General features: G+C 42.5%; 1 protein-coding gene across 1 annotated transcript in view; it reads left to right on the forward strand.

Moving 5' to 3' along the window:
- Positions 1-3,164: 3,164 nt before the first annotated feature.
- The window catches only part of LOC141340435 (FERM, ARHGEF and pleckstrin domain-containing protein 1), a 69,460-nt gene continuing 45,954 nt past the window's right edge, over positions 3,165-26,670 (forward strand). Inside the window, exons 1-2 of the mRNA XM_073845395.1 lie at positions 3,165-3,326; positions 5,321-5,508. Of these exons, the coding sequence (XP_073701496.1) occupies positions 5,338-5,508 (171 nt within the window). The 5' untranslated portion in view covers positions 3,165-3,326; positions 5,321-5,337. The remainder of the gene's footprint in view (positions 3,327-5,320; positions 5,509-26,670) is intronic.

Genomic DNA, 26,670 nt, shown 5'->3' on the forward strand with positions numbered 1-26,670 from the left:
ATCAATGCTTCATTTTTTTGATGAAAAATACAGTAGTATTTCACAAAATATTTAGCAGGAAAAATGTCAGCATTGATCATCAATAATATTTAGCAGCAAATCAGCATATTAGAATGATTTCTAAAGGATCATCTGACACTGAAGACGAGTAATGGTGCTGAAAATTCAGCTTTGAATCACAGAAATTAATTGAGCAGACAACGGGTTACTTTAAATTGTAATTATTCAAAATTTTACTGTATTTTCCTTTAAATAAGTGCAGCCTTGGTGAGCATAGGAGACTATAAAACATTTGTAAAAATCCAAACTTTTGGCCGGAAATGTACCATAAAATTTACAGCATGCTCTGTAAACTAAAATATAGCAAGTACACAGACTTTTCGGTTAAGTATGTAGTATCATTCTGTACAAACATATAAACTGGAAAGTCTATGTGAACAGTGAGCTGCTGTTTTATGGGGTAAATATTTTCCGGCGGACCTGAACTCTCTGCCCACTCACTGGACACAGGAATGCAGGGAAAAGCAGCCAAGAGAGGACATGGGAAATGGACAGAGGACATAAGAGCACAGCAGTGAGGGGGAGATTCAGACACCAGCATGAGACTTGCATTGCTGGGTGTCATGGCAACCGCATGGCAACACATGCTGCCAATTTCACACTCTAATTTGCAGTGATTTGATTGGCCAGAAATAGTTAGTGGGGGAAGATACGGACACACACCATCTATCAACATCCATCAGGACGCATGTACACCTACACTGGCAGATGCTGTACCGAACGTGATCTACAGCACACTTGTTGCAGGAAAGAGCTCTCTAGAGAAACCTGCTTTATAAATGCTATAAATACACACAGCTGCCTACAGATTTCTTTCAATGTGTGAATTTGTATATCTCATTTCATGGTCCTTTGGAAATGTGTGGATTAGGGTTTATTTAGCAAAAAAATGACCACACAGATGTACATTATCCCACTTTTTTGCTGTTTACTTATCTTTACCACTTATTCACATACAGTAAAGATGTTTAACAGGCTTAATTCACTAAGAAATGGTTAAGAGCAACAAAACATTGACAAGGAAACACTCTAGGAAGAGAGAATGAAAGTGCATTTAGTAAATAAAATAAAATATGACTTTAAAGCAGAACCCAGATCTAAATGTGCAAGTGGCACATATTGCACGTATTGTTTATTTCATAAAATATGAAAATTCGCTAAAAATGTACTCACCATCTTCCAAGATGGGAACAGGTTTGGCTCACCAAATGATCTTCTGCAGTAAATGGGTGCCGTCAGAATGAGAGTCCAAACAGCTGATAAAACACTACAATATTCCACAAGTTATCCACACTACTCCTGCACATTAGTTAACATATTTTGTATTGTGAATCCATATATCTTATTTATATTTTGCTTTCTCCAGTCATCTCATCTGAATCAGGAGAGAAATATGCACAGATCAAGCACCGTTTAGAAAGGAAAACCATCTAAAACAGATTTTTAAACCAATATTTTGGGATTTTGATTTGAGAGGACAGCAAAGAATGGACTCGTTCACTGGATGAATCATTATTATGGATTATAGACTTGTATACTATCCGAAAGTGATAGTTTGAATTAAAAAATGTTTTGATGGATTTGTTTCTTACAAACACGCAGACTTTTGCTTCAATAAATTGATGAACTGGAGTCAAGTAGTGTGGATTACTTGTGGATTATTGTGATATTTTTATCAGCTGTTTGGACTCTCATTCTGACGGCACCCATTCACTACAAAGGATATATTGGTAAACTTGATGGTTTTATAATTGCTTTACTGTTTAATTTAGCAGAATAGCTTGTTTTTTTACCCACTTAAGTACATCTTTATATTCAGTTTCATAATCACTTCTGTTTCTTTGAAATATGGCTGCTGCACAATGTACTGACAAACATCTATGGTAAACTAAAATATGCTTTAATGCCATTTCTATTGAAATGTCACGTGTTTAAATACAGTTGAAGTCAAACGTTTACATACACCTTGCAAAATCTGCAAAATGTTAATTGTTTTACCAAAATAAGAGGGATCATACAAAAAGTATGTTTTCATTTAATCCTCACCTGAATAATATTTCACATAAAAGACATTTACATATAGTCCACAAGAGAAAATAATAGTTGAATTTATAAAAATGACCCTGTTCAAAAGTTAACATACTGTGTTGTTACCTGAATGATCCACAGCTGTTTTTTTTTTTTTAGATAGTTGATAGTTGTTCATGAGTCCCTTGTTTGTCCTGAACAGTTCAACTGCCTGCTGTTCTTCCGAAAAATCTTCCATATCCCACAAATTCTTTGGTTTTTCAGCATTGTTGGGTATTTGGACCCTTTCCAGCAATGACTGTATGATTTTGAGATTTATATTTTCACACTGAGGACAACTGAGGGACTCATATGCAACTATTACAGAAGGTTCAAACGCTCACTGATGCTTCAGAAGGAAACACAATGCATTAAGAGCCAGGGGTGTAAACTTTTGAAAAATGATGTGTACATTTTTCTCATTTTTTTATTTTAAATATCATTTTTTTTTTCATTTAGTACTGCCCTTCAGTAGCTACAGAAGAGTACATGTTTCCCAGAAGACAAAATATGTTAAATTTACCCTGATGTTCAAATTCAAAAATGTTCACCCCCAGCTATTAATGCATCTTATTTCCTTCTAGAGCACCAGTGAGCAGTGAACCTTCTGTAATAGCTGCATTTCAGTTGTCCTCAGTGTGAAAATATGATCTTAAAATAAAAAATAACATGCATTTTGTATGATCCCTCTTATTTCGGTAAAATAGGTCTACTTAACATAAAATTCTGCAAAGTGTAGGCTATGTAAACGTTTGACTTCAACTGTGTTTGAAATAATCAAGCTATATAATTCAATACTTCAAAAAGATATAAAATAACTTTAAATGTAATATTACAAACCCCACTGGTAAAATTATAATCAAGTACTTGACATGTAACCTACTTTCAATTAGCTATATGTGTAACGGGCTCATTGTTAGACTGCGTTATGGTGCTTCACTCTGCAGATGGCAGCATATGAACACACATCTCGCTGGCTGTAACGTCTCGTGTGTTGGTTGGATCTGTGCTGTGCTCAGTCAGCGTAATCCCGTCTCTCCAGCCGGCCGACATGGCGACTGCGAGGACGCTCATATGCTCCACAATAACCTGCATCTGAAGCGGCTCCAGCGGGCAGCTCCGCAGCATCACCGTCGCGCTCGGCGTATTCGTGGACGAACGCACACTTGCGCACAGATATAGCCTACTGTATAATCGGGGTAAGTGTATGGTTTCGTCTTCTCATTCACAGTGCTCTGTGCTTGGAAGAGATTAAGTGGTAAATCTAGCCACAGATTTGAGCTTGAGAACTGGCGTGACATTGCTGAAGCGCTCCGTACCGTTATATCTCCATTATGCACCGACACGCGTTCTGCTATAGGCTGTAGCCTATGAGTCCATTCAGTTGATGAAGCCCAGTGCGAAAGCCATATCGAAATTGTGTATTCCTCTAAGGACCTTGGCATTAGGCGTCAATAGACCTGTTCCGCGCTTTGTTCACACCGCCTGTACGCGTATGACGCGACGCGACCTGAGCGCGGAACGGACCTTTCTATTTACTGTTTTCTTCTCCATTCAAACGTTTAATTATGATATATGTGCATGAGTGTTATGAACACTATTCGTTATTTGTTTAAATAACGTCTGGCCGTTAAATCAAAGCCAACTCGGTTATGAGTTCATTTGTAACATCAGTTTTAAAATAGACAATCGGAATTATATTTAAAATGTAAAAGATTTTCATTCATTGTATCAACGTTACACCTGATTGAACGCTGAGGTGAGGTGACAGCCTGAACGCGACGCGACCACTGTAGAACGCGCACTGAAAAATAAAGCGCTTCACGCACAAGCGACTCTCAAATCTTTTACGTTTAATGAATCATCATTTTAATGATGTATGACCACGAAAGAAGTCTATACCGAAAATCTGACTTATGAATTACATGGAGGTTATCAATTAAACAAAGGGGAATGAATTCAGGGAATGAGGTCCGTTATGTATTAGAACTTTGAAGCTTTGTCTCACATGGGGTTTTGGTCGCCTGTGTTTTCTTAATTAAACACTGTGGCTTTTTATAAAATCATAATTGAATATACCCTGAATGTCTTGTGCATGTGGCAGCTTCATTTCCCAGCCAAACAAAAGACAGCAGTGTCTGAAGATGTACTTGCATCACCATCAGTGCCGATGATTTTTCCAGGGCTTTTGGGGCATTACTGAATGAATGGAATTTTTAAACACTACTGGCAAAGCATTGGCCGTGCTTCTCATGGTGGATTGGGTTTTTGCTGGCACTGGTCTGATCTTTCACCCTCCCCTTCTGGATAGCCTAACCTCTGAGAGCAGATCCATGCTTTATTGCTTCTCTCATAAGGTGTTTTATTGATAGCATAAACAGCCTTGTTTAAATCAGAGGTCTAGTTTTATCAGACATTAATGATATTATGTATATGCAAACAGTGGAGAAAGTAGTGTCTAGACTTTATAATTAAAGTACAATGTATTTATTTATTTATTTTCTATCTATCATTAGATAAATTATTAAAACCTCTCTGGGCAATAAATTGGTCCCAGGCATAAATTATTAGACAGACAGCAAGAACAAATCCTGTCATATTACTGTCAGGAAGACAAAAATGCAGTTATTTCCTTGTGGTTATTTTTTAGACAGTGATATATGAGCACAAACCAGTTAATATCTAGAATATTGAATATTTGTGTAAGGTTCTTTTGAAGATAAATGCTTAGATAAATGTTATTGCGTATGAGAGTGAGTCACATATGGTTATCTGATCCACAGAGATCAGTGTTTGTTATTCCGTATTTTCCTCTGACTGCACTCTCTGTCACTCTCTCAGCTGCTCACTTTCCCTATTCCTGTCTCTTTTCCTCCCCTCTGTTTCTCATGTTGACCCTTGGTTTGGAAGTAATGACATCAGTGCTCTGGCATGTGTGATAAACAGTGAATTGATGGGAAAAGAGAGGGAAAGATATGAGAAGTTGGGTCGGTGTAATAGGTTCATTGTCTGCGGAGAGCACAAAAACATCAGACCAAATAGACTGTCAAGAACCATCAGTGTAAAATCCAAAACATCTTAATTTGCTATTACTATCCTTGTGAGACATTTAGCCTCTATAATGCGGACCAAAACCTGAATCATACCCACACAGTGTTAGCCAGAGTGTGATGTTTGTGTGTTTTGTGTGAAGGCTGAGCGAGGAAGACCATGGTGGAACAGGGCCAGACGTCTTTGGCGGGACAGAGGTTAGGAGCACCGGAGACCCTGGGGATCAGCACCCTGGAGCCCGGGCACAAACCACCTGCTATGCCACCGGGACGCCTGGTGCCCATAAGAGTCGTGCTGCTGGATGACTCAGAGGAGATATTCGAGATATCAGTGAGTTTATATTTAATAAAAAAACTCTGCTGTTGTGTTTCTATAAAACAGATGGACATATAAGGCCTCTTCACACGAACACGAAAGGCATGCGATCCCTGATAGCACACTTACATCTCAGAGACATCTATTTGACGTCTGCATTTACATCTGCAAGACATATTTTTTTAGATTGTTTGCTCATCTGTAATACGTCTATAGAATGTTTCCCATCAGATGTCAAATAGACGTCTATTAGATGTCTTTAAGATGTTTATGATTTAGAATGTATATAAAACTGACATCTTACAGACATCTGCCAGATGTACACAGCAGATGCTTTCCAGATCAAGAGATCTTTAACAGACACCTTGCAGATGTACGTGTGCCATTTGTCTGACATACTTAGACTGAAGTTTTTTTCTTTGTTTGGGAAAAAAAGAAGTTCAAAATATTTTTTTTGTTAGCAAACATCCTGATGCCGTCCACACTGTTTAGAGCAGCGTTTAGATTAATATGTAAATATGTGCTGTATGCTTTCTTCTCAATAACACTCAAAAAATGACAGCGGTGAGAAAGCAGCATTTAAGAAAGCATCTGATCAAAGCCCTGCACCAGCTCTGCAATTTTTATAGTCATGTTTAATTAGAGCTTTATACAGTATAATGCTTTAAAGAAAGCTGATTTGCCATATTAAACATGAGTAAAATAGTAGCAGTGTAACTTTAAATTGGAATTACAACTTCAGTTTCTATTACAGGTATGTATATATCGAGGGGAAGTCTGTTTATTTCAATAATTTGTTTCAAATAGTGAAATTTGTATGTTATATTAGTTCACTACATAGTGAAATATTTCAAGCCTATATTTGTTTCAATTTAGATGATTATGGATTAAAGACAAAAAAAAAAATCCAATATTTCGCAAAATTTGAATATTTCATGTGACCAATAAAAAAAGGATCTTAAACACATGTTGGCCTTCTGCAAAGTGTGTTAATGTACTGTTGTTATGTCCTCAGTACTTTGTTGGGCCTCCATTTTGCACTAATTCCAGCATCAAGGCGGTGTGGCATGGAGGCGATCAGCCTTTGACACAGTTGAGGTGTTATGGTAGCCCAAGCTGGTTTGATATTGGCCTTCAGTCTGCATTTCGGGGTCTCTGTTCCCTCATCTTTCTTTTGACAATACCCTATAGATTTTCAATGGGGTTTAAGTCAGGCGAGTTTGCCGGCCAGTCAAGTACAGTTATTCCACGGCTATTAAACCAGGAACTGGTAGTTTTGGCTTTGTGGGCAGGTCCTGCTGGAAAATAAAATCATCATCTCCAAAAAGCTTGTTGGCAGCAGGAAGCATGAAGTGCTCTAAAATTTCCTGGTAGACAGCTGCGTTGACTGTGGACTTGTTAAAAGACAGTGGACCCACACCAGCAGATGACATGGCTCCCTAAAACATCACTGACTGTGGAAACTTCACACTGAACTTTAAGCAGCTTGACTTTTGTTCCTTTCCGGTCTTCCTCCAGACTCTGGGACCTTGATTTCCAAATGAAATGCAAAATTTGCTTTCATCTGAAAACAGGACTTGGGACCACTGGGCAACAGACCCGCACTTTTTCTCCTTAGCCCAGTGCAGTCGCTTCTTACATTGTTTTTGGTTCAGGAGTGGCTTAACGCATGAAATTCTCCTGTAGCCCATGTCATGCAGACGTCTGTATGTGGTGTTTCTTGATGCACTGACACCAGCCTCAGTCCACTCCTTATGAAGCTCCCCCAGATTTCTGAACCGCCCTTGCTTGACAATCCTCTCAAGGCTACAGTCATCCCTGTCACTTGTGCACTTGTGACAATTTAAAGGCTGAGGAAACCTTTGCAGGTGTTTTGCGTTAATCAGCTGACTAGATTGGCACACAGGGAGCCTACAATGTTGAACTTTGTCATGATATTCTAATTTTGTAAAATACTGGATTTGTTTTTTTTATCTTTAATCCATAATCATTAAAATTGAAACAAATAAAGGCTTGAAATATTTCACTTTAATATATAGTGAACTAATATAACAAACAAGTTTCACTTTTTGAAACAAATTATTGAAATAAATGGACTTTCCCTCGATATTCAAATTTTTTGGCACATAATAATTCGTTACATACCTGTATAAGGGAAGATTTTAATGTTAAAGAAGACGGAGCCTCAGAGACACACCTACCTATTGCATCATTGTCAGGGACCAATGGTAGTTTACCAGCCAGTAAACTTTTCTGGAAGGTTTCATACTCCTGAAATAAACTCCAAACTAAGGGTTAACCGATTATTGGTTATATTGCTAATATTAAGCATTTTTATGGTTATCCATATCAGTCATTTTCAAATCCGATTTGCTGATTAAATCATTTTAAAGCATTTAAAAAAAGTTTTTGTCTGAACCTTATGGAAGCCCGTTTCCGCCACTGAATAAAAAAAAAAAAAAGCCAGTATTTTCATATTTTTTGTTCAGTTTTCGTCTTTACTGTCTGTGCCATCATGCAGAATAAATGTTTGTCTGATGTACCGCTTTGCAAATTAGTCAAAATAAGGTTTCTTCATAATGGTTGGCTATATTTCTTGCAAATATAAAACTGCACTTCTTGGGTGGGCGGCGCTGGCGCGATCCCTGTGATAACAGAGGAAATAAATATAAATGTCTTCTTTATTTTATATACTTCCACAATAACAACACAACGTTACAAAATTCTTTTTTTATTCAGTGGTGGAAACGGGCTTCCATTGTACCTTTGTTTTTCCTAATTGTAACATTAATTTTCAATTTTATTTTCAATTTTCATTAATTTCCAGTCAAAATATCGGTTATTGGTCTACTTGATCTGTAATAATTGGTATTCGCAAAAAAACAAACAAACAAAAAAACACACATATCGGTCGACCCCTACTTATTCATTTTGGTTAAAAGGGTGTAACACCAGTTCATTCTTCGATTTAGCTTGAACAGTGGTGGCCAAAATTATTAAAATTATTTAAGTATTTTCACCAACTAAAAATGGTTTTCTTTTGCAGTAGTGTGTCAGTAGGAAATGTCATTTGAAATTTTTCAAATTTTTGTTTGCACAAGGAGTCTGACAACAGCCAGTGCTCCACACAGAGATCTGATCTCACCATCATCCAGTCTGTCTGGAATGACATGAAGAAACAGAACAAACTGAGACAGACTAAATCCAGAAGAACTGTGGTAACGTCTCCAAGATGCTTCAAGAAACCTACCTGCAAAGCTACCTGAAAAACGTCTCAGGTTACGTATGTAACCCTGGTTCCCTGAGGGAACGAGACACTGCGTCCTGAGACACTTTGGGGAACGCCATTGGCGGGCCGCACTCTGAGTCATGTCCAACGTCCAATGAGAAACGGGAGTGACGTCACAGGCGCGGTGACGTCATCGACCAGGAAGTATATAAGCACGTGCGTTTGAAGCTGGCGTCGGCTTATAGGAATGAAGCGAGCGCAGCAGGGATGCGGGAATTATGGTCCGAGACGCAGTGTCTCGTTCCCTCAGGGAACCAGGGTTACATACGTAACCTGAGACGTTCCCTTCCGGGAACTCTACACTGCGTCCTGAGACACTTTGGGGAACGAGGTATCAACGCCCCCATAATTTCCAAGGCCCTGCCCAGTTTTTGTCTGCTAGGCCAAGGGTGGAAAAGTTGTGTCTTGGTACACTTCAGCCTGGGAAACTTGCCAGGACATGAGTGATAATACATCTCTGTCTGTGGAGCCCACCAGACAAGAGGGAGAGAATGTACCTCGGCCTCGGGCACACGAGGTTAGCATAATCCAGTGTCTGGTAATACTTACCTGATGAGACACTATGGAAACTCCGCCTGGTGATCTTGCCAGGACGCGAGTGATAATGCATCTCTGTCTGTGATCAACCACCAGACAAGAGGGATAAATGAGCCTCGGCCCTCAGGCACACGAGGAGAAATGGTAGTCCTTTGTCTGCGCTACGGCCAGAACAAGAGGGACACAAGAAGTGCCTGGTGAACGTGCCAGGACACTGGAATACATCTCTGTCTGTGATCCACCACCAGACAAGAGGGATAAATGAGCCTCGGCCCTCAGGCACACGAGGCTAGGGTTCTCAACCGCTGCCTGTCACAAGACCAGTGCAGGGGGAGAAAGGCTCCTCGGCCCTTGGGCACACGAGGAGAAGTGGTAGTCCTTTGTCTGCGCTACGGCCAGAACAAGAGGGACACAAGAAGTGCCTGGTGAACGTGCCAGGACACTGGAATACATCTCTGTCTGTGATCAACCACCAGACAAGAGGGATAAATGAGCCTCGGCCCTCAGGCACACGAGGCTAGGGTTCTCAACCGCTGCCTGTCACAAGACCAGTGCAGGGGGAGAAAGGCTCCTCGGCCCTCGGGCACACGAGGAGAAGTGGTAGACCTTTGTCTGCGCTACGGCCAGAACAAGAGGGACACAAGAAGTGCCTGGTGGACCGCCAGGACACTAGAAAACATCTCTGTCTGTGATCAACCACCAGACAAGAGGAACACAGGCCTCGGCCCTCGGGCACGCGAGGCAGGATATCACACCTCTCGCCTGGAGGACTGCCAGGTCGAGAGGGTAGAAATCCTTTTCCTCCATAGAGGAAAGCGCCTAAGCACCTCTAGGCCTAGCAATGCTAGGGCTGAAGGACGACTGAGCCAGGAGTGACTCTGAGGTCTAGTTCGTAGAATCTGACGAACGTTAGAGGTGAGGACCAACCCGCCGCACTGCAGATGTCCTGGATCGGGACACCTGCCATCAGAGCTTTAGAGGCTGCAATGCCTCTAGTTGAGTGAGCCTTGACTCCCATCGGGGATGGGAGACCAGAGGACTCGTAGGCAGTAGAGATGGCATCAATGATCCACTTACTGATAGTAGGCTTGGAAGCCGGGCACCCCCTCTTAGGGGGGCCATAACAGACCAAAAGTTGCTCTGATTTACGCCACAGGGCAGCTCTGTGGACATAAGTGTCCAGTGCTCTTACTGGACACATTAAATTATACTTCCTCTGGTCGTGCTCCACGAATGGAGGAGGGTAAAACGCTTGGAGCGTTATTGGCTGTGGTGTCGCTGATGGGACCTTGGGTACGTACCCAGCTCGTGGGTAAAGGAATGCTTTGGCCAACCCTGGGGCAAAGTCAATGTAAGAAGGGGCCACTGAAAGGGCCTGCGGGTCCCCGACTCTCTTGAGAGACGTTAGCGCCAGCAGCAGTGCTGTCTTTAGGGTAAGCATCCGATCGGAGGCCTCCTCCAGAGGCTCGAAGGGAGGCTTACACAGCGCCTCCAACACCACAGCTAAGTCCCATGTAGGGACTTTCGGTCTTGCACGAGGCCTCAGCCTGAGTGCACCGCGGAGGAAACGTGAGACCAGGGGGTTCTTGCCCACTGAAAGGCCGCCATGAAGGGCGTGGTAAGCCGATATAGCCGCCACGTACACCTTCAAGGTGGAGTGAGCTAACCCAGCGGACAAACGAGTTTGCAGGAACTCCAGCACTGTACCAACCGGGCAGTGGACTGGGTCTAAGCGGCGTTCATGACACCATGACGCAAACAGGTTCCACTTTAGGCCATAAAGTTTCCTCGTAGAGGGAGCTCTGGATTGAAGGATGGTCTCAACAACCTCGGTTGAGAGACCAGCTTCTATGAGTTGTGCCCCCTCAGGGGCCACACCCATAACTTCCACTTCTCTGGGTGGGGGTGGCATATTGCGCCCCCAGCCTGAGAAAGAAGGTCGCTCCTGACAGGAATCTCCCATGGAGAGCCGTCGAGGAGGGCGATTATATCCGAGAACCATACTCGGGCCGGCCAGTACGGGGCTACTAGCAGCAGCCGTACTCCGTACCGGCGCACTCTTTCCAGAACTCCCGGGAGCAGAGCGATCGGGGGAAAAGCGTACAGACGAAGCCTCGGCCACGTCTGTACCATGGCATCCAGTCCGAGAGGAGCTGGAGGAACTAGAGAGTACCAAAGGGGACATTGCGATGTCTCCTGAGTCGCAAAGAGGTCCACCTGGGCTTGACCAAAGACTCTCCATATCTGCTTCACCACCTGAGGGTGAAGCATCCATTTCCCGGGCCTCAGCCCCTGCCTCGACAGGACGTCTGCTCCCACATTGAGACGTCCAGGAATGTGAACTGCTCTCAATGAGAGAAGCTTCCCTTGTGACCACAGGATGATCTGGCACGCCAGCTTGTATAAGGGGCGTGAACGCAGACCTCCCTGGTGGTTTATATAGTAGACCACCGCCGTGTTGTCTGTGCGGACCAGCACGTGACGGTTTCTCAGGTCTGGAAGGAAATGCTTCAGAGCCAGGAACACTGCCAACATTTCTAGGCAATTTATGTGCCAAGAGTGATGCCGGTCGTTCCATAGGCCTTGGGCGGAGCGGCCACTCATGACCGCTCCCCACCCGGTGAGGGATGCATCTGTCGCTAGCGTGACGCGGCGGCAAGGAGCTCCCAGCGCTGGACCTTGTAATAGGAACCAGGGCTTTTTCCACATGACTAAGGCACGTAGGCAGCGCCGCGTGACCTTGATCTTGCGGAATGGGTTCCCCCTCGGGGAAAACCCTTTGGTTTTGAGCCACCACTGCAGTGGTCTCATGTGCAGCAGTCCAAGAGGTATCACGTTGGATGCAGCTGCCATAAGACCTAACAGTACTTGGAACTGTTTGACAGTGAGTAGCAGGCCTAGCTTGACCGCATTTGCTGCAGTAAGGATCGACTCGATCCGAGCAGGTGACAATCGTGCCTGCATCGTGGTCGAATCCCAGATTACACCTAGATAAGTGGTTCTCTGTAATGGAGACAGCACACTTTTCTTGGCGTTGAGTCTCAACCCCAGCCTTTTCATGTGAGCAAGAACAACATCTCGATGTTGAGCCGCTAACTGTTCTGAACTGGCTAGGATGAGCCAGTCGTCTATGTAGTTGAGTATGCGGATGCCCTGGAGTCGCAGTGGAGCCAGAGCAGCATCCACACACTTCGTGAAAGTTCGGGGAGAGAGCGCTAGGCCGAACGGAAGAACTCTGTATTGGTAAGCTTTGCCCCTGAAAGCGAACCTGAGGAACTTCCGGTGTTGAGGAAGGATGGAGACGTGAAAGTATGCGTCTTTCAGATCTATCGTGACAAACCAGTCCTCGGACCTGATTTGAGACACGACCTGTCTGACAGTCAACATTTTGAACTTCAGTTTTCTTACTGAGAGGTTTAGCTGTCTGAGATCTAAAATGGGCCGCAGGCCCCCATCCTTCTTGGGAACAATGAAGTACCGGCTGTAGAACCCGGATTCTCTGTGTTGAGGAGGGACCACCTCGATGGCCTCCTTCCTCAGGAGAGTATTCACTTCCTGTTCCAATACCAGAGCCTGCTCGGGGCCTACCAGAGTAGGAAATACCCCGCTGAAAGGCGGCGGCTTGGCGCCGAATTGAATGGAATAACCTTTCTCTACAGTACGCAGGACCCACATAGAAATATTTGGCAGTAGTTTCCACGCTGCCAGAAATTCTACTAAGGGAACCAGCCTCTCGAGACTGGTCTCTGGATTTATTAGAGGAGCTAACTTGGTGACCTGTAGCAGCGAACTGGCAGGATGCACCTGAAGTGAGCGCTCTAGAGACCCCCGTGGGGGTGGCGAACTCTCTGGTTCCGCTACGATTCCGGGCGGAAGGACCAGAGAATGATGTTCGCGGGAGACTGCCGCGCCCTGTAACACCGGCAGGGTTAGCTGACGAATCTCCTGAGGGCCCCGAAGAGAGGTGGTCACCGTACTCCTCAGAGGCGGTGAAGCACCTAAGTCTTCGAGAGGGGCTGCCCTCATTGGCCCTGGGCCACGACCATCAGGGCCGTTTAGCCGCGGTCCTCTTAGACTGTAGGACGACCCTCAGGTCCGGCCTAGTCTTAGAGGACCCCGGCTTGGAGTGTTGCTGAGCCCGCCCTCTAGGCTTAGCCGGAGGGGTGCGGGTAGCAACACTCCTTTTCTGTGCACCCCGGTGCGAGGAGCTAGCTTGCGGCTGGGGCTGCTCCCGTCCAGCAGCCCCAGAGGAGTAAGTGCGGCGAGGAAGAAACCGCTAGAACGCCGCTGCCTGCCTGCGGGCCTCCTGGTGTCTGCTGACAACAGTGTCCACAGAGTCACCGAAGAGGCCAAAGGGCTGCAGGGGGGCGTCCAGGAGCGTGACCCTGTCCTTCTCCTTCATGTCGGACAGGGTCAACCAGAGATGCCTCTCCGCGGCCACCAAGGCTGCCATAGACCGCCCAATGGCACGGGCGGTCTCCTTGGTGGCGCGGAGCGCCAGGTCTGCGGTCCTGCGCATCTCTGTGACGCTCACTTCCTCACCGTCACTAAACTCCTTCAGCAGGTCGGCCTGGTATGCCTGGAGCACAGACATGGTGTGTAGGCAACCACCAGCCTGACCTGCTGCCGCATATGCCTTACCCATTAGACCAGACGTGATCTTTAGTGGCCTGGTGGGTAAGGACGGAGCCTTCAAGGACGATGCCAGGCCGGGAGACAGATAGCTCGCTAGTGTCTGCTCGACCTGGGGCATCGCCCTGTAACCGTATTCCTCCATCCCCCCCACATTACCGTAGTAATCAGAGGTGGGGGAGAAGAGACGCGAGGAATACGGTTTTTCCCACGATCTCCTGATCTCTTTGTGGAGATCGGGGAAAAAAGGAAGGCTCCGTTTGGGAGGTGCTGGCTTTGCCCGCAGGAAGCGCTCATCGAGCCTGCTTCCCTGCGGTTCATGGTCTTGTGCTGGTGGCCAACTGATGTTAAGCTTGGCCACCGCGCTAGTCAGCACCTCCACTAGCTCCTCGTATTGGGGTGAATGGGGGGGCGGTTGTGGGGTGTCAACGCTCTCAACATCAACCTCCTCGGAGGAAGACAGAAGGAGCGCTGACTCCTCCTCTTGGAGGGAAGGAACCGCAGTGCGGGCTTCCTCATCCAAGAGGAGGTCATACGATCCGCTGGGTGAGGAGAGAGATAGGGGATCACCCGTCTCAACTCCCTCCAGCAGATCTACCTGCGAACCCCATGAGTGCAGCTGCCGCTCCGCCTCAGCGGAAGCGGGGCCAGACCCACGGGGAACGCTAGTGAAAGCCCCCTCCTCAAAGAGGGCTTTCCGGGAACGGAGCAACCGCAGCGGCATTCGCTCGCACTGCGGGCAGCCAACCCCCTCAAGGGCTGACCTAGCATGCTCCGCTCCCAAGCAGACCACACATAGATCGTGTGTATCCCCACCAAAAATGAAACGTTGGCAGGGAGGGACACACTTTCTATGTGGCTGCTCAACCGCTCTTTTAGCTTTAAAAGATCGTTTTCCCCCTTTTGGCATACTGCTCAAATAAAAGTGGTGCAATTTGGCACGAAAAAACAGCAGTAAAACCAGACAGACAAAGACACAGAGCGCTCTCGCTGAATGACAAAAGCTGACGCCAGCTTCAAACGCACGTGCTTATATACTTCCTGGTCGATGACGTCACCGCGCCTGTGACGTCACTCCCGTTTCTCATTGGACGTTGGACATGACTCAGAGTGCGGCCCGCCAATGGCGTTCCCCAAAGTGTCTCAGGACGCAGTGTAGAGTTCCCGGAAGGGAACTGTGCTCAAATGAACCTTTGGCAAAAGCTGCTTTAAACGTGAAGGATGGTCACACCAAATGTTGATTTGATTTGGTTAATAGAAGTTAATTGATAAAGAAAATCTATTTATGACAGCATCTTATTTTACAGCATTTTTACACAAGTGCCTAAAACTTTCAACAGTACTGTAGCTTTGCAGGTAGCTTTGGAGAGGTTGTCACAGCTCTTCTGGATTTAGTCTGTCTCAGTTTGTTCTGTTTCTTCATGTCATTCCAGACAGATTGGATGATGGTGAGATCAGATCTCTGTGTGGAGGACTGGCTTTTGTCAGACTCCTTGTGCAAACAAAAATCTCACTGGATTACTACAATTAATGGCAAAATCAATGTTTGGAAATGTAAACTGATATTTCCTGCTGACCGAAAAGATAGAAATAACTGACTTAAACCCATTTTTTAGCTGGTGAAAACATTAGTGTTCTAATAATTTTGGACACCACTGTATATCAGGGACTTAATGTGTAAAGAAATTGCAGACTGTCTAGTCCTGCTCCTGGAGGGCCTATGCAACACGTTCTCATTCCTAACTCATTACATATTGATGCTTGGTCAGAACCATGCTTTACCACTTGCTGAGTTGTGGTTCATTTTAGTGACGTGTTCAAAAAGATAAACGCTTTACCACTTACGCCACTGGAAATCTTTTGTAATGTTGTGACATTAGTGTGCAGAGGTGATGTAAATAACCCCTGCCAACAAGGCGGCCTATTTGCACTTTGTGTAGACCAAGGGGCAACCTCCCGCTCTCTCTATTGAAACCAACACGGAAGTGACTTAAACTGCAATTCATGGACTTGCCGCTAGAGACTGGCTGCAGAAGGGAGTCAGTCCCATTGACTCCCCATGTTAAAATGCCCAACTTTACAGCAGAAAAAAGTATTTTTACAGCCTGGTTCAAAAAATGGTTTTGGTCTATATAGCTAGTTTTGCCCTTCATGACAACTGTGAGGGGGGTGAATTTTTGTATAACTCATCCGTTTAAGTTATATTAAGCCTTAAAGTTCTGCATAATTAAGGGCGTGGCCACTTGAGTGACAGGGGGATTGCCGCTGCTGTCACCACTGTCGCGCTAGGCGGGCGTGGTTTCAACAACAAGCTCCACCCACGTCCCGCCTTTTTGCCCATTTTTGATTATCCGGGAGTGACGCGCGGTGACGCGATTCCAAGATGGCGACGGCCGACTCCCGCCCACTATAGGCTTCAAAATAGCGCTTCAGAATCCTACGGGTGACGTCACGGACACTACGTCCATATTTTTTACAGTCTATGGTGTAGACACTACTTTAATTAAAAGGCTCCAGACTACAGAAAATGCCATATACACCAGTCATTTTTTTCCACCTACGCTTATGATCAGGACCCCTTAGCAGCACTTTTTAACGCTTAGGGTCACTTTTAAACATGCAGGCTACTCTGTTGCTTTCAGTTGCATGCCTTATGTGTCAAGACGTTTGTAAAAACAGGAATCATTTTATATACATTTATACTTTCATAGATATTTTAAAGCACTTAACTTCACCACTAACCTAAACCTTCCCAATTCTCAACAATATGAATGCCTAACATGCAAATAAAAGCACAGTCACATGTATGTATTTCCCGCTTGCATGATGTAATCGGTTACGAGACACACAAGAACCAATGGCATCTGGTGGCAATTTTTGAATTTGTACACAGACTGCATAGAGGATCTGAGTTTTACAGCAGATGGAGACAGGATCATGATTCATGTCTGTTCCTCTCACAAATCAATCATTTGTGACTCTGGACCACAAAACCAGTCAAAGGGGGAATTTTTTGTAAACTGAGATGTACACATCATCTGAACGCTTTCAATTGATGTATGGTTTGTTAGGATAGGACAATATTAGTTCGAGATACAACTATTTGAGAATCTGAAATCGGAGGTTGCAAAAAAATCAAAATATTGAGAAAATCACCTTTAAAGTTGTCTAAATGAAGTTTTGATATATTTAGGGTATTAAAATTACAAAATATCTTCATGAAACATGATCGTTACTTAATATCCTAATGATTTTTGGCATAAAAGAAAAATCGATTATTTTGAATTTTGGTTTTGTGGTCCAGTGTCACATTTGGCCTCAAAGGACTTGGAATATTAGTACTTTTTAAATAAATTGTGACTGTAGTTATATCTGCTATTTATATTGATTGTTTTGTATTGACAAATGGGTAGGTTTAGGGTTTGGGGTTGGGTTACATGCTCAAAAATGTGTTAATATTGTAATGTAATGACATGTAATGTAATGTAAATAAAAATAAAAATTCACATCCCAACATACATATACAAAAGTGGCTAAATTATTACCCAATATATATTATTTATTACAACACAAAAGAGATTGGAACACTTCTTAAAAAGAATATGTTGCACAGATGTATGCAACGTGAGTCAATTCGTCTTAATGTGAACAGGCCTGTACTCTTTTGAAGTTTTGTGGCTGTTTATTTTTACGTACTTTACGTATATCGTCTCCTTCTGACTGGCAATTAATATTTTTCAGTCACATGACTGGCATGGAAATCTGTGGGCAGCACATCTGTGGAACTGTAGCACAGGCCTGTCAGTTTTCCATCTGTTTAATGCCACAAATATTTATATCATCTTTCAAATGACTAAATAAAAAGAACAAACTGCAAGTTGTGGGCTCAATCCGTATGCAGCTCTAGCTGTAGCATTTCAGTTAATAAAAGCAGCGTGACATTCTTGTCCTAATGTACTAAAACAGTGATATTAAACAATGAAATTTAATATACCCATTATTGATATGCATACTATACACAGACAAGCAGAAGAGTCCAGAATATTAACACAATGCATAAAATTGCATGTTAAGCATTTTCTTTGTAATGGTTTTCAATAAGAAAATTCGTAACATGAGCATGGCTTAAAGGGGTGATCGGATGCAAAACTGTTGGCAGTTTGTGTACACAAACACCCAGTGGTATTTTTTTAATCTTTAAAAGTAATATCCCCTTTTTAAAATCAGGTCATTCTCAGCTTCTTGTCGGTGTGACGACACACAGACAGAGGCCACTCCCACGATAGTTGATTGACACGAGAGCCTTACCTTAGACCCGCCCTCACCGAGCTGAAACAGTCCGACTGTGATCGCCATTGTGCCGACTCAGGTGCAGAGGAAGTATGTCTCAGGTTGAGCGATTGAGGTGTTCTGTTGTTGGATGCAATAATGAACATAGCAGTCATCATTTACTCCCGACATCTGAGCCGCTGAAGATGCAGAGGATTAATGTTACTTTCATTTTTGAAAGGAAAGCGCAGATCCCAATCTACATATGCGTCTATGTTCGTGCAAATCATTCGTGATGCAGCTTCACCCACAGCAGTGAGTATAAGGGTTTAAACGTGGCTAAATGTGGCTAAAGTAAACATTATGGCTCGTCTTCCCACAGCAGAGAGGGGCGGGGCGAGCAGAGCTCATTAGCATTTAAAGGAACATGCAACAGAATAGCTGGCTCTAAAAAGGGTTGATTTTGACAAGATAAAAAGAATGTTTTTTACACTACCATTGAGAAATGTTAACCAAAGTATGTTATAGACTTCTCATTAAGACATTAAGAATCATATCAACTTGTGGACATGGGCATCCGATGACCCCCTTAACGTGGACATTTCTAGGGATGTGACGTCACATGCAAACAGTCACAGTTTATTCCATTCACAACCATCAACTGTGGAGTGTATTGGGTTTGAAAGTGTTTCTTTGTTTCATTTCATCCATAGAGCAAGATGAATTTTAGTTTCAATAGCAAATATCAATGAAAGACAGAATAGGCCTTAATCATAGGATTTTTTTTCAAGGCATTAAGATGCTGACTGCCATCTGTCATGGAGAACAGGGCTCTAGACTAACTTTTTGCACTGGTTGCACTGGTGCGCCTAACTTTTTTTCTTAGGTGCACCAGCACAAAAGTTAGGTGCACCCAAATTTTCAACCGCATCACATTTAACACCGCAGTTTTACAAGTTCACTTTTTTTTAACTTTTTTATTTTATTTATTTTTTAATCCCTGTCCATATAGGCAATATTGACTTGTAAATGATTAACTAACAATCTGGTCAATATAAAGTTCTTTATTTGAAGCATATTTTTTCCCCAGTACTTTACCCTACTTTATGTAATAACGAAAACATTTCAGTGAAAAAATAAGTCCAAAACTCTCTATTTTAACATTTTGAACAATAGGGCTCTAAAATTGTTTTTTTATTTTATTTTTATTTTCGAAATTCTTGTTTTAATTTTTCTCATAATCAAATGAAAGCATAAACATGTATTTATTTTTAATCAAATGAAAAATAAACCTTTTTAATTTTTGGCAAACATATATATGATTTATAAATAGGAATATATAAACACCTACGTTATACTGTACAAAAGTAATACAGGACTAATATTGTTTTGTTTCATGTTAAACCGTACTTTTATTTTGACAGGTTTCCGTTAAGTTTCTGTGTGTACAGTATGATATGATGCTTTCTCAAATGAAACAGTAAAAGTGACACCGTAGGTTTGGAGATTGAGTTTATCTGTTCATGTGAGATGCAAATGCCAAAAATTAGCGGGAGCGTCACGCGTGCTTCAGTAGCATATACGCGTGTAGTTAAAAAAAAAAATACACGTCTCCACCATTAATACATAGAGGCGAATGGAACATGCAGGATTCATTTTAAACGGTCTTTTTGCCTTTCAGTTTTCATAGACACTAGTCCATATCGCGATTTGAATTAAGTGACAGACCAACTTTTGATTTATCAATCCAGAAATCAACGTATTACGTGGCATTCTGCGCCATAGTAAATTCGGTTTTTATGAATGGAGTCCGCAATCCAGTCCGTGTTTTTGCGGAGGAGGCATTGTAAACGCTTGCCAATGTAGAGACATCCTGACTGCATCACATGCATTTTCAAACGTACACACACGCACAGGAATATCTGGACCACGGACAATCAGAGGGGGGGCGGGATCCGTCCTTTATCTCTGATTGGTTTAGACCACGATATGGGTCTAATGTGTGTCTGTTGTTGAGCAACAGGGAGACTTTAAGAGTGAAGGAGTTTCGTTTTTTTCCCCCTCGAACGGCTGGTCGCACCGGTGCAACCTTTGATTTTTTTTAGTCGCACCATTGAGAAATTAGGTCGCACGTGCGACCAAATTGGTCGCACTCTAGAGCCCTGGAGAATATACTGGCATCTGATCTGATTAGAGGAATGTTTGTTATTTCCATGATAGAAACATTCTGTAGCAAAACTGAACATGATTGTGTTTATTAATAGATTTTGTTGAGCTGGTTCTATTAGCTGTAGGTGTGAGTGAGACTGATTTGTGAAGGAATGTGAGAGAGTTTCATGAAGGTGTTTAGCTATTCTGTGGATAAATATAGAGCATGCCTGTGCAAACCAAATCTAAAATTATATGTAATTTTTTTTTATTGTAACCTGCAACATTGCAGAACTGTGAAACCACAGAGAGCTGAGAGGTATTGTCCTAAGGTTTGTTTGGCTGTGGTTCAGCTGCTCTGAGTTCAACACACACACACACACACACACACACACACACACACACACACACATATTTCAATAACTGTCATACAGCACCTTTGAGAAATTGTTTTGGCTGTGTAATAGTAATGACTGCCATATTCTGTCTTGAGCGTGTCATAACAAGCATTTCTTGCTCAGTCATTGTGTCAGTGAGAACACAGCATGAGGTTTCACCGTTGACTGAAGCGTGTGTTTATTATTGATCATGTGTGCTGTGTTTGTGTTAGAGCTCAAACTGTCTCTCTGAGTGAAGATGATAAAGTCCCTGAAGAGGATGTTATTCTTCCTTCCTCTTTACTGGCTCGATCAATATGTCAGTTAATGTAATGATGAACTGAATAAACACTGGTCTGAGGCATTATCACTGACACTGATCATACCGACTCCATTACATTCCCTAAAAGTACAGGGTCTCTTTTTTTAAATCAAGTAATAAAAATGATTTTTCGCTTTCAAATTTTACTTAAAATTTCATAGTCTTCTATTTCTTCCTTTTCAGACAGTTAACCATCAAGGTTTTGTCAAGTTGGCAAATAAAAATAATCACTGCTGGTTTTATAGCGAAGTGCAGCTGTCAGCAAGGTTTGTGTAGACGAACTGAAGAGACAGAAGATGAAGTTTAAAGATAATCTTTAATTGTAATCCACAAGTTAGTTCAAAACTAGGCAGACAAAACACACCTAAACGCAAACGTGATCGGACAAAGACCACAGGAAAAGGAAGAACTTAAATTCTGATACAAACAAGGTCAAATAATGACACACAGGTGGACTTAAGAACTAATCATTTGAGTAACTATACCAAAGAATGAAAGAGCAGGAAAATCAAACAAAGGAAAACGGGAACAACTGAATACAAACTAAAAGTCCATGAAACTGAAGCTAACTGTACATTACTGTGACAGCAGTGCTGTTTGTTCAAGTACACTCAAAAATCTCAAACTAAAATATCGCTCATTTTATTTAAATCTTGGCCACGATTTAGCTAAATTAAAATGAGGGGAAGATTTAGCATAACTTGGCCAAAATCTAACAAAAAACCAAGGAAAGAATTAGTAAAATATGCCCCTATTCAACTAAAACTCAACAAATCAACTTAATTTGTAGCCCTAATATCTATTTTTTCCACATTATGTGCAGAGCTCTGTAATATTGTATATTTTTACCTCAGCTCTTAAAAGATAAATCAGGTCACTGACACACATCCACACAAACTTCCACTATCTCTTCATACTGACCTTTGTCTGCTGGTGTGGAGCTACAAATTTCAGACGTAAAACTAGGCCAACAAACACAACCCTATTCACACACTCACACATAGGTGAGAGAAAACCTTAAAGGAACTGCTGTCAGAAAAGCACTTTTAGAAAAAAATGGTGAAGTAAATTATTAGACATATATTTGGTATTTATCATGTTTATCTGTGACCTCCAGGGGTGCGTTTCCCAAAAGCATCGATAATTATAGTGTTAAGTTCCTTTTAACTCTGTTGGTAATGAAGGAACTTGCAACCATAGTTGCTTTTGGGAAACGCACCCCAGGATAGCATCTGTGCATGTGTGAGAGTGTGTGAAGGGTGTGCGTGTATAATGGAGCTTTATGTGTTTGTGAGTGCGTGCAGAAGGTTCCCACTGTTGTCCTTGTGTTCGCATCTGTTTCTGACATTCATGGTGGATGAGATCTGCATTCAGACACATTATGAGGGTCATTTGGTGGAACACATGCCACTTGTCTAGTGTTAGAAATAGATTTTAAAAATACATTTTATCTAAGATTTTCAAGAAAAACAAGAATAACCTGATAAATGTCAGCTATGAGCTGTCAAATGAACACAGTATTGTTCAAAAGTTTGGGGCTGGTAAAAGATTTCGAAAGAAGTCTCTAATGGTCACTGAGGCTGCATTTATTTGATCAAAATTACAGTAAAACTGTAATAGTGTGAAATATTTTCACAAATTTTCTAGTTGAATATGTTTTCTGTTTTTTTTTTAAATACATTTATTTTGTGATGCAAAGCTGAATTTTCAGCAACCATTACTCCAATATTCAGTGTCATATGATCCACATGATTTATTTTGTAGGGCCCTATGTTTCCACAATGTGGAATCCAGAATTTTCTGTATAACACAGAATGTCAATGCCAAATTCTGAATGAATAAGTCTAAAGAGGCCAGAACTGTTAAATCAAAATATGATATGGACTATCTGTGAATATTAAGGTGCAAAATAACATTTAAATATGAATATCCTGCATGTTCTGCGTGTCTCTGTGTGAATGAATGGCGAATACTGAAGCATGTGTGACGCTCACAGTGTTTTCAGCCTCTGCCACCTCAATATATGAGTATATGAACACAAATATAATCTGTAGAACTGCTCTGAGAGTCACTTTGTGAGGATTTTACAGTTTATTTTGAGAAATCGTGATACCAAATACAAACAAAAACTTAAAGGTCTTCAGAGCAACCCATCAAAATAAAAGTTTGGTTTAACTTGAAGAAATTGTGACAGAAATATCTTAATGTAATGATAGTACTACTACTACTACTACTAATAAAATTATTATTAAAACATAATTTTTAAGGAATATTTACCAGAATGTATTTACCAGAAAAATTTAAAAATACAGTATTTCTGAAAAAAAGAAACTTTTTAAAAAATAAAATCAATCAATTAGAAATGCCTTCGATTATTAAAATTTAATGAAACAATTTAAATGGAATCCAGAAAATTAAAAGTTTCGTAGGGCCATAAAAATGTCATTTTTGTTAAACTTAAATAAAATAAATTGTTTACGTTTCATGATTTAAATTAATTACATACATGCTTTTTGTTTAATTTTTTTTTTTTGAATTAGCCTTTAAATCAGAGTTTAGAAAAAGGAAAATGAAAAAAAAAAAAAGGAATCCAAAAAAATTAAAACAGAAGAAAGCGGAATTTGGGGGAAAAAAATCGATTTCATAGGACTCTACTTTTTGAAACCATGATTCCCTTCAGAGGGAACTCGAACTGCATTGAAGCTGACATTACTGAGCTATATGCGTTTAGAAGTAGCCTATTAAAATGGTACAATGGCATTGCTCAGTTCAACGTGTTGGAAATCGGGCATTTTGTCCCGCGTCAGCATTTATTCAACAGTTAATAACGCTCAACATTCAAAAGGTAAATATTATTCAGCTAATAAAGTGTAGGTCTATGTATTTCATAGAAAATTGTTTAGTACTATATAAATTACAAAGGTTTAATTGGCATCTTTATTTCAAACGACCCGACCGACCGCAACCCGAATATCATTAAAAATATTTTTGGATGACTCGTAACCGCGGGTGACCACAGGCACCCGCTCATTTTGGATCAACCCGCGCATCACTGGTCCCCAGGACCAGGATTGAAAACCACTGCTCTAGAGGACACTAGAGGACGCAGAATCTCATTCCCCTTCTCAGGGAACTATGTTTACATACGTAACCTGAGACGTTCCCTTCCGAGGGAACTCAAACTGCGTCCTCTAGTGTCCTCTAGAGGACAAAGTGTCTCGTTCCCCTTCTCAGGGAACCATGGTTACATACGTAACCTGAGACGTTTATTCCAAATTCTTTGATGAATAGAAAGTTAATTGAAAACTTTTATAACATTAGAAATGTCTTTTCTGTGACTTTTGATCAATTTAATGCATCCTTGCTGAATTAACGTAATAATTTCCTTCAAAAAAAAAAAAAAAATCATACTGACCCCATACTTTTGATCGATAATCTAAATGTTAACATATGTCGGGATGCAGTTATACCTATGTAACAGGGTTGAGTTTTACTTTTCATTTTGTTAGAAGAGTATGATTTGGTTGTTTATATAAATATTTATGAATCTTTTGTTTAACATAAAATCATGGTAACATTTCATATGATAAGCATAACAAATCATAAAACTGTGACGGTGCAAACAGAGACGAGGAAGCAAATGCAGTGCAATGAACGTTTATTGAGACAAACAAAGAACAAAATAAATCCAGAACACTGACGAAATACACATCCAACGAGACGAAGACACGACCAACAATCCTGACACGAACCCAAATCCAGAATGAACTATCGACAGAGGAGATGAAAGCGAGGTGAGTATATATAGCCGGGGATGATGAGATGCACCTGTGGAGGACTGATTGGCAGCGTGCTGGGGAGCATGACGTCACACGCAAACACACACATACCACATGATAACGAGACAGAGAAAAACACAACAGATGTATGTACCGTGACAGTACCCCCTCTCCTAAGAACGTCCCCTGACGTTCCCAGCCTCCTGCACCTGTTGATTAAATTCATCAATAAGAGAGTGATCCAGGATGTCTCTGGCAGGCACCCAACTTCTCTCCTCCGGACCGTAACCTTCCCAGTCCACCAAGTACTGGAATCCGCGCCCCCTCCGTCTCGAGTCCAGAATGCGATTAACCGAATAAGTGGGTTCCCCATCTACGAGTCGCGGCGGTGGAGGAACCGGGGCAGGCGGATTAATACGTGCAAAAAAAACCGGTTTAATTTTGGAGACATGAAACACGGGATGAATTCTCCTGTACACTGGAGGAAGTTTGAGGCGGACTGCCACCGGACTAATGATTTTGGTGACAGCAAACGGGCCAATAAATTTAGGAGCAAGTTTATTCGAAACGGAACGCAGAGGAATGTTCTTAGTAGAAAGCCACACTTTGGAACCGACGACGTATACGGGAGGCTTAGACCGGTGGCGATCGGCTTTAGCCTTGGTGCGCTCTCTCACTTGGAGCAGAGTCTCACGGGCTCTAGTCCAAGTGCGATGACACCTCTGGACAAAGGCGTGGGCAGAGGGGACCGCGACTTCGGATTCCAGACTGGAAAAAACTGGTGGCTGGTACCCTATACTACCTTCAAATGGGGATAGGCCCGTAGATGATACTGGTAACGAATTGTGGGCGTACTCCACCATCGAGAGTTGTTGGCTCCAGGAGGAAGGGTTTCTAGTGACCATACATCGCAACGTTCTCTCCAAATCTTGGTTGGCTCTCTCAGTTTGACCATTGCTTTGAGGATGGAACCCCGAAGAGAGACTAACAGTGGCCCCCAGTAATTTACAAAACTCTTTCCAAAATTTGGATACAAATTGGGGTCCCCTGTCAGAGACCACGTCCGTCGGGAGGCCATGTATCCGAAAGACGTGGTCAATGACAGCTACCGCTGTCTCCTTGGCTGAAGGTAATTTGGGCAAGGGGATAAAATGGGCCGCCTTCGAGAACCGGTCCACCACGGTCAAAACTACCGTGTTGCCCTGGGAGGGCGGGAGGGCGGTAACAAAATCTAGAGCGATGTGGGACCAGGGTCTCGAAGGGACCGGCAGCGGTTGAAGGAGCCCATCTGGAGGTCTGTTAGAAGTCTTACCAGTGGCACAAACTGAACAAGCCAAAACAAAACTGCGAACGTCACGAGCCATAAGAGGCCACCAAAACCGTTGCTTGACCAAACGTATGGTACGATTAACTCCTGGATGACACGCTACGTTAGAGCAATGACCCCATTGAATAACCTCAGACCGTAATTCCTCTGGCACAAATAAACGGTTCGGTGGGCAAGCGTCCGGAGGCGTTACCCCTTCTAAGGCTGTTTTAACCTTCGTTTCGACCTCCCAAATGAGAGTTGAAACGATAAGCGTCTCAGGAAAAATACTCTCGGGAGTAGACGGGCGATCGGCGTGGTCAAAAATGCGTGACAAAGAGTCGGGTTTGATATTTTTGGAACCCGGGCGGAACGAGAGAGTAAAGTCAAAACGTCCGAAAAAAAGTGCCCACCGAGCCTGCCTAGAGTTCAATCTTTTAGCAGTTTTGATATATTCGAGGTTCTTGTGATCGGTCCATACAATAAAGGGTACCCCCGACCCTTCTAGCCAATGACGC

Source organism: Garra rufa, chromosome 8 (genome assembly GCF_049309525.1).
Source record: "Garra rufa chromosome 8, GarRuf1.0, whole genome shotgun sequence".
Taxonomy (NCBI): Eukaryota; Metazoa; Chordata; class Actinopteri; order Cypriniformes; family Cyprinidae; genus Garra; species Garra rufa.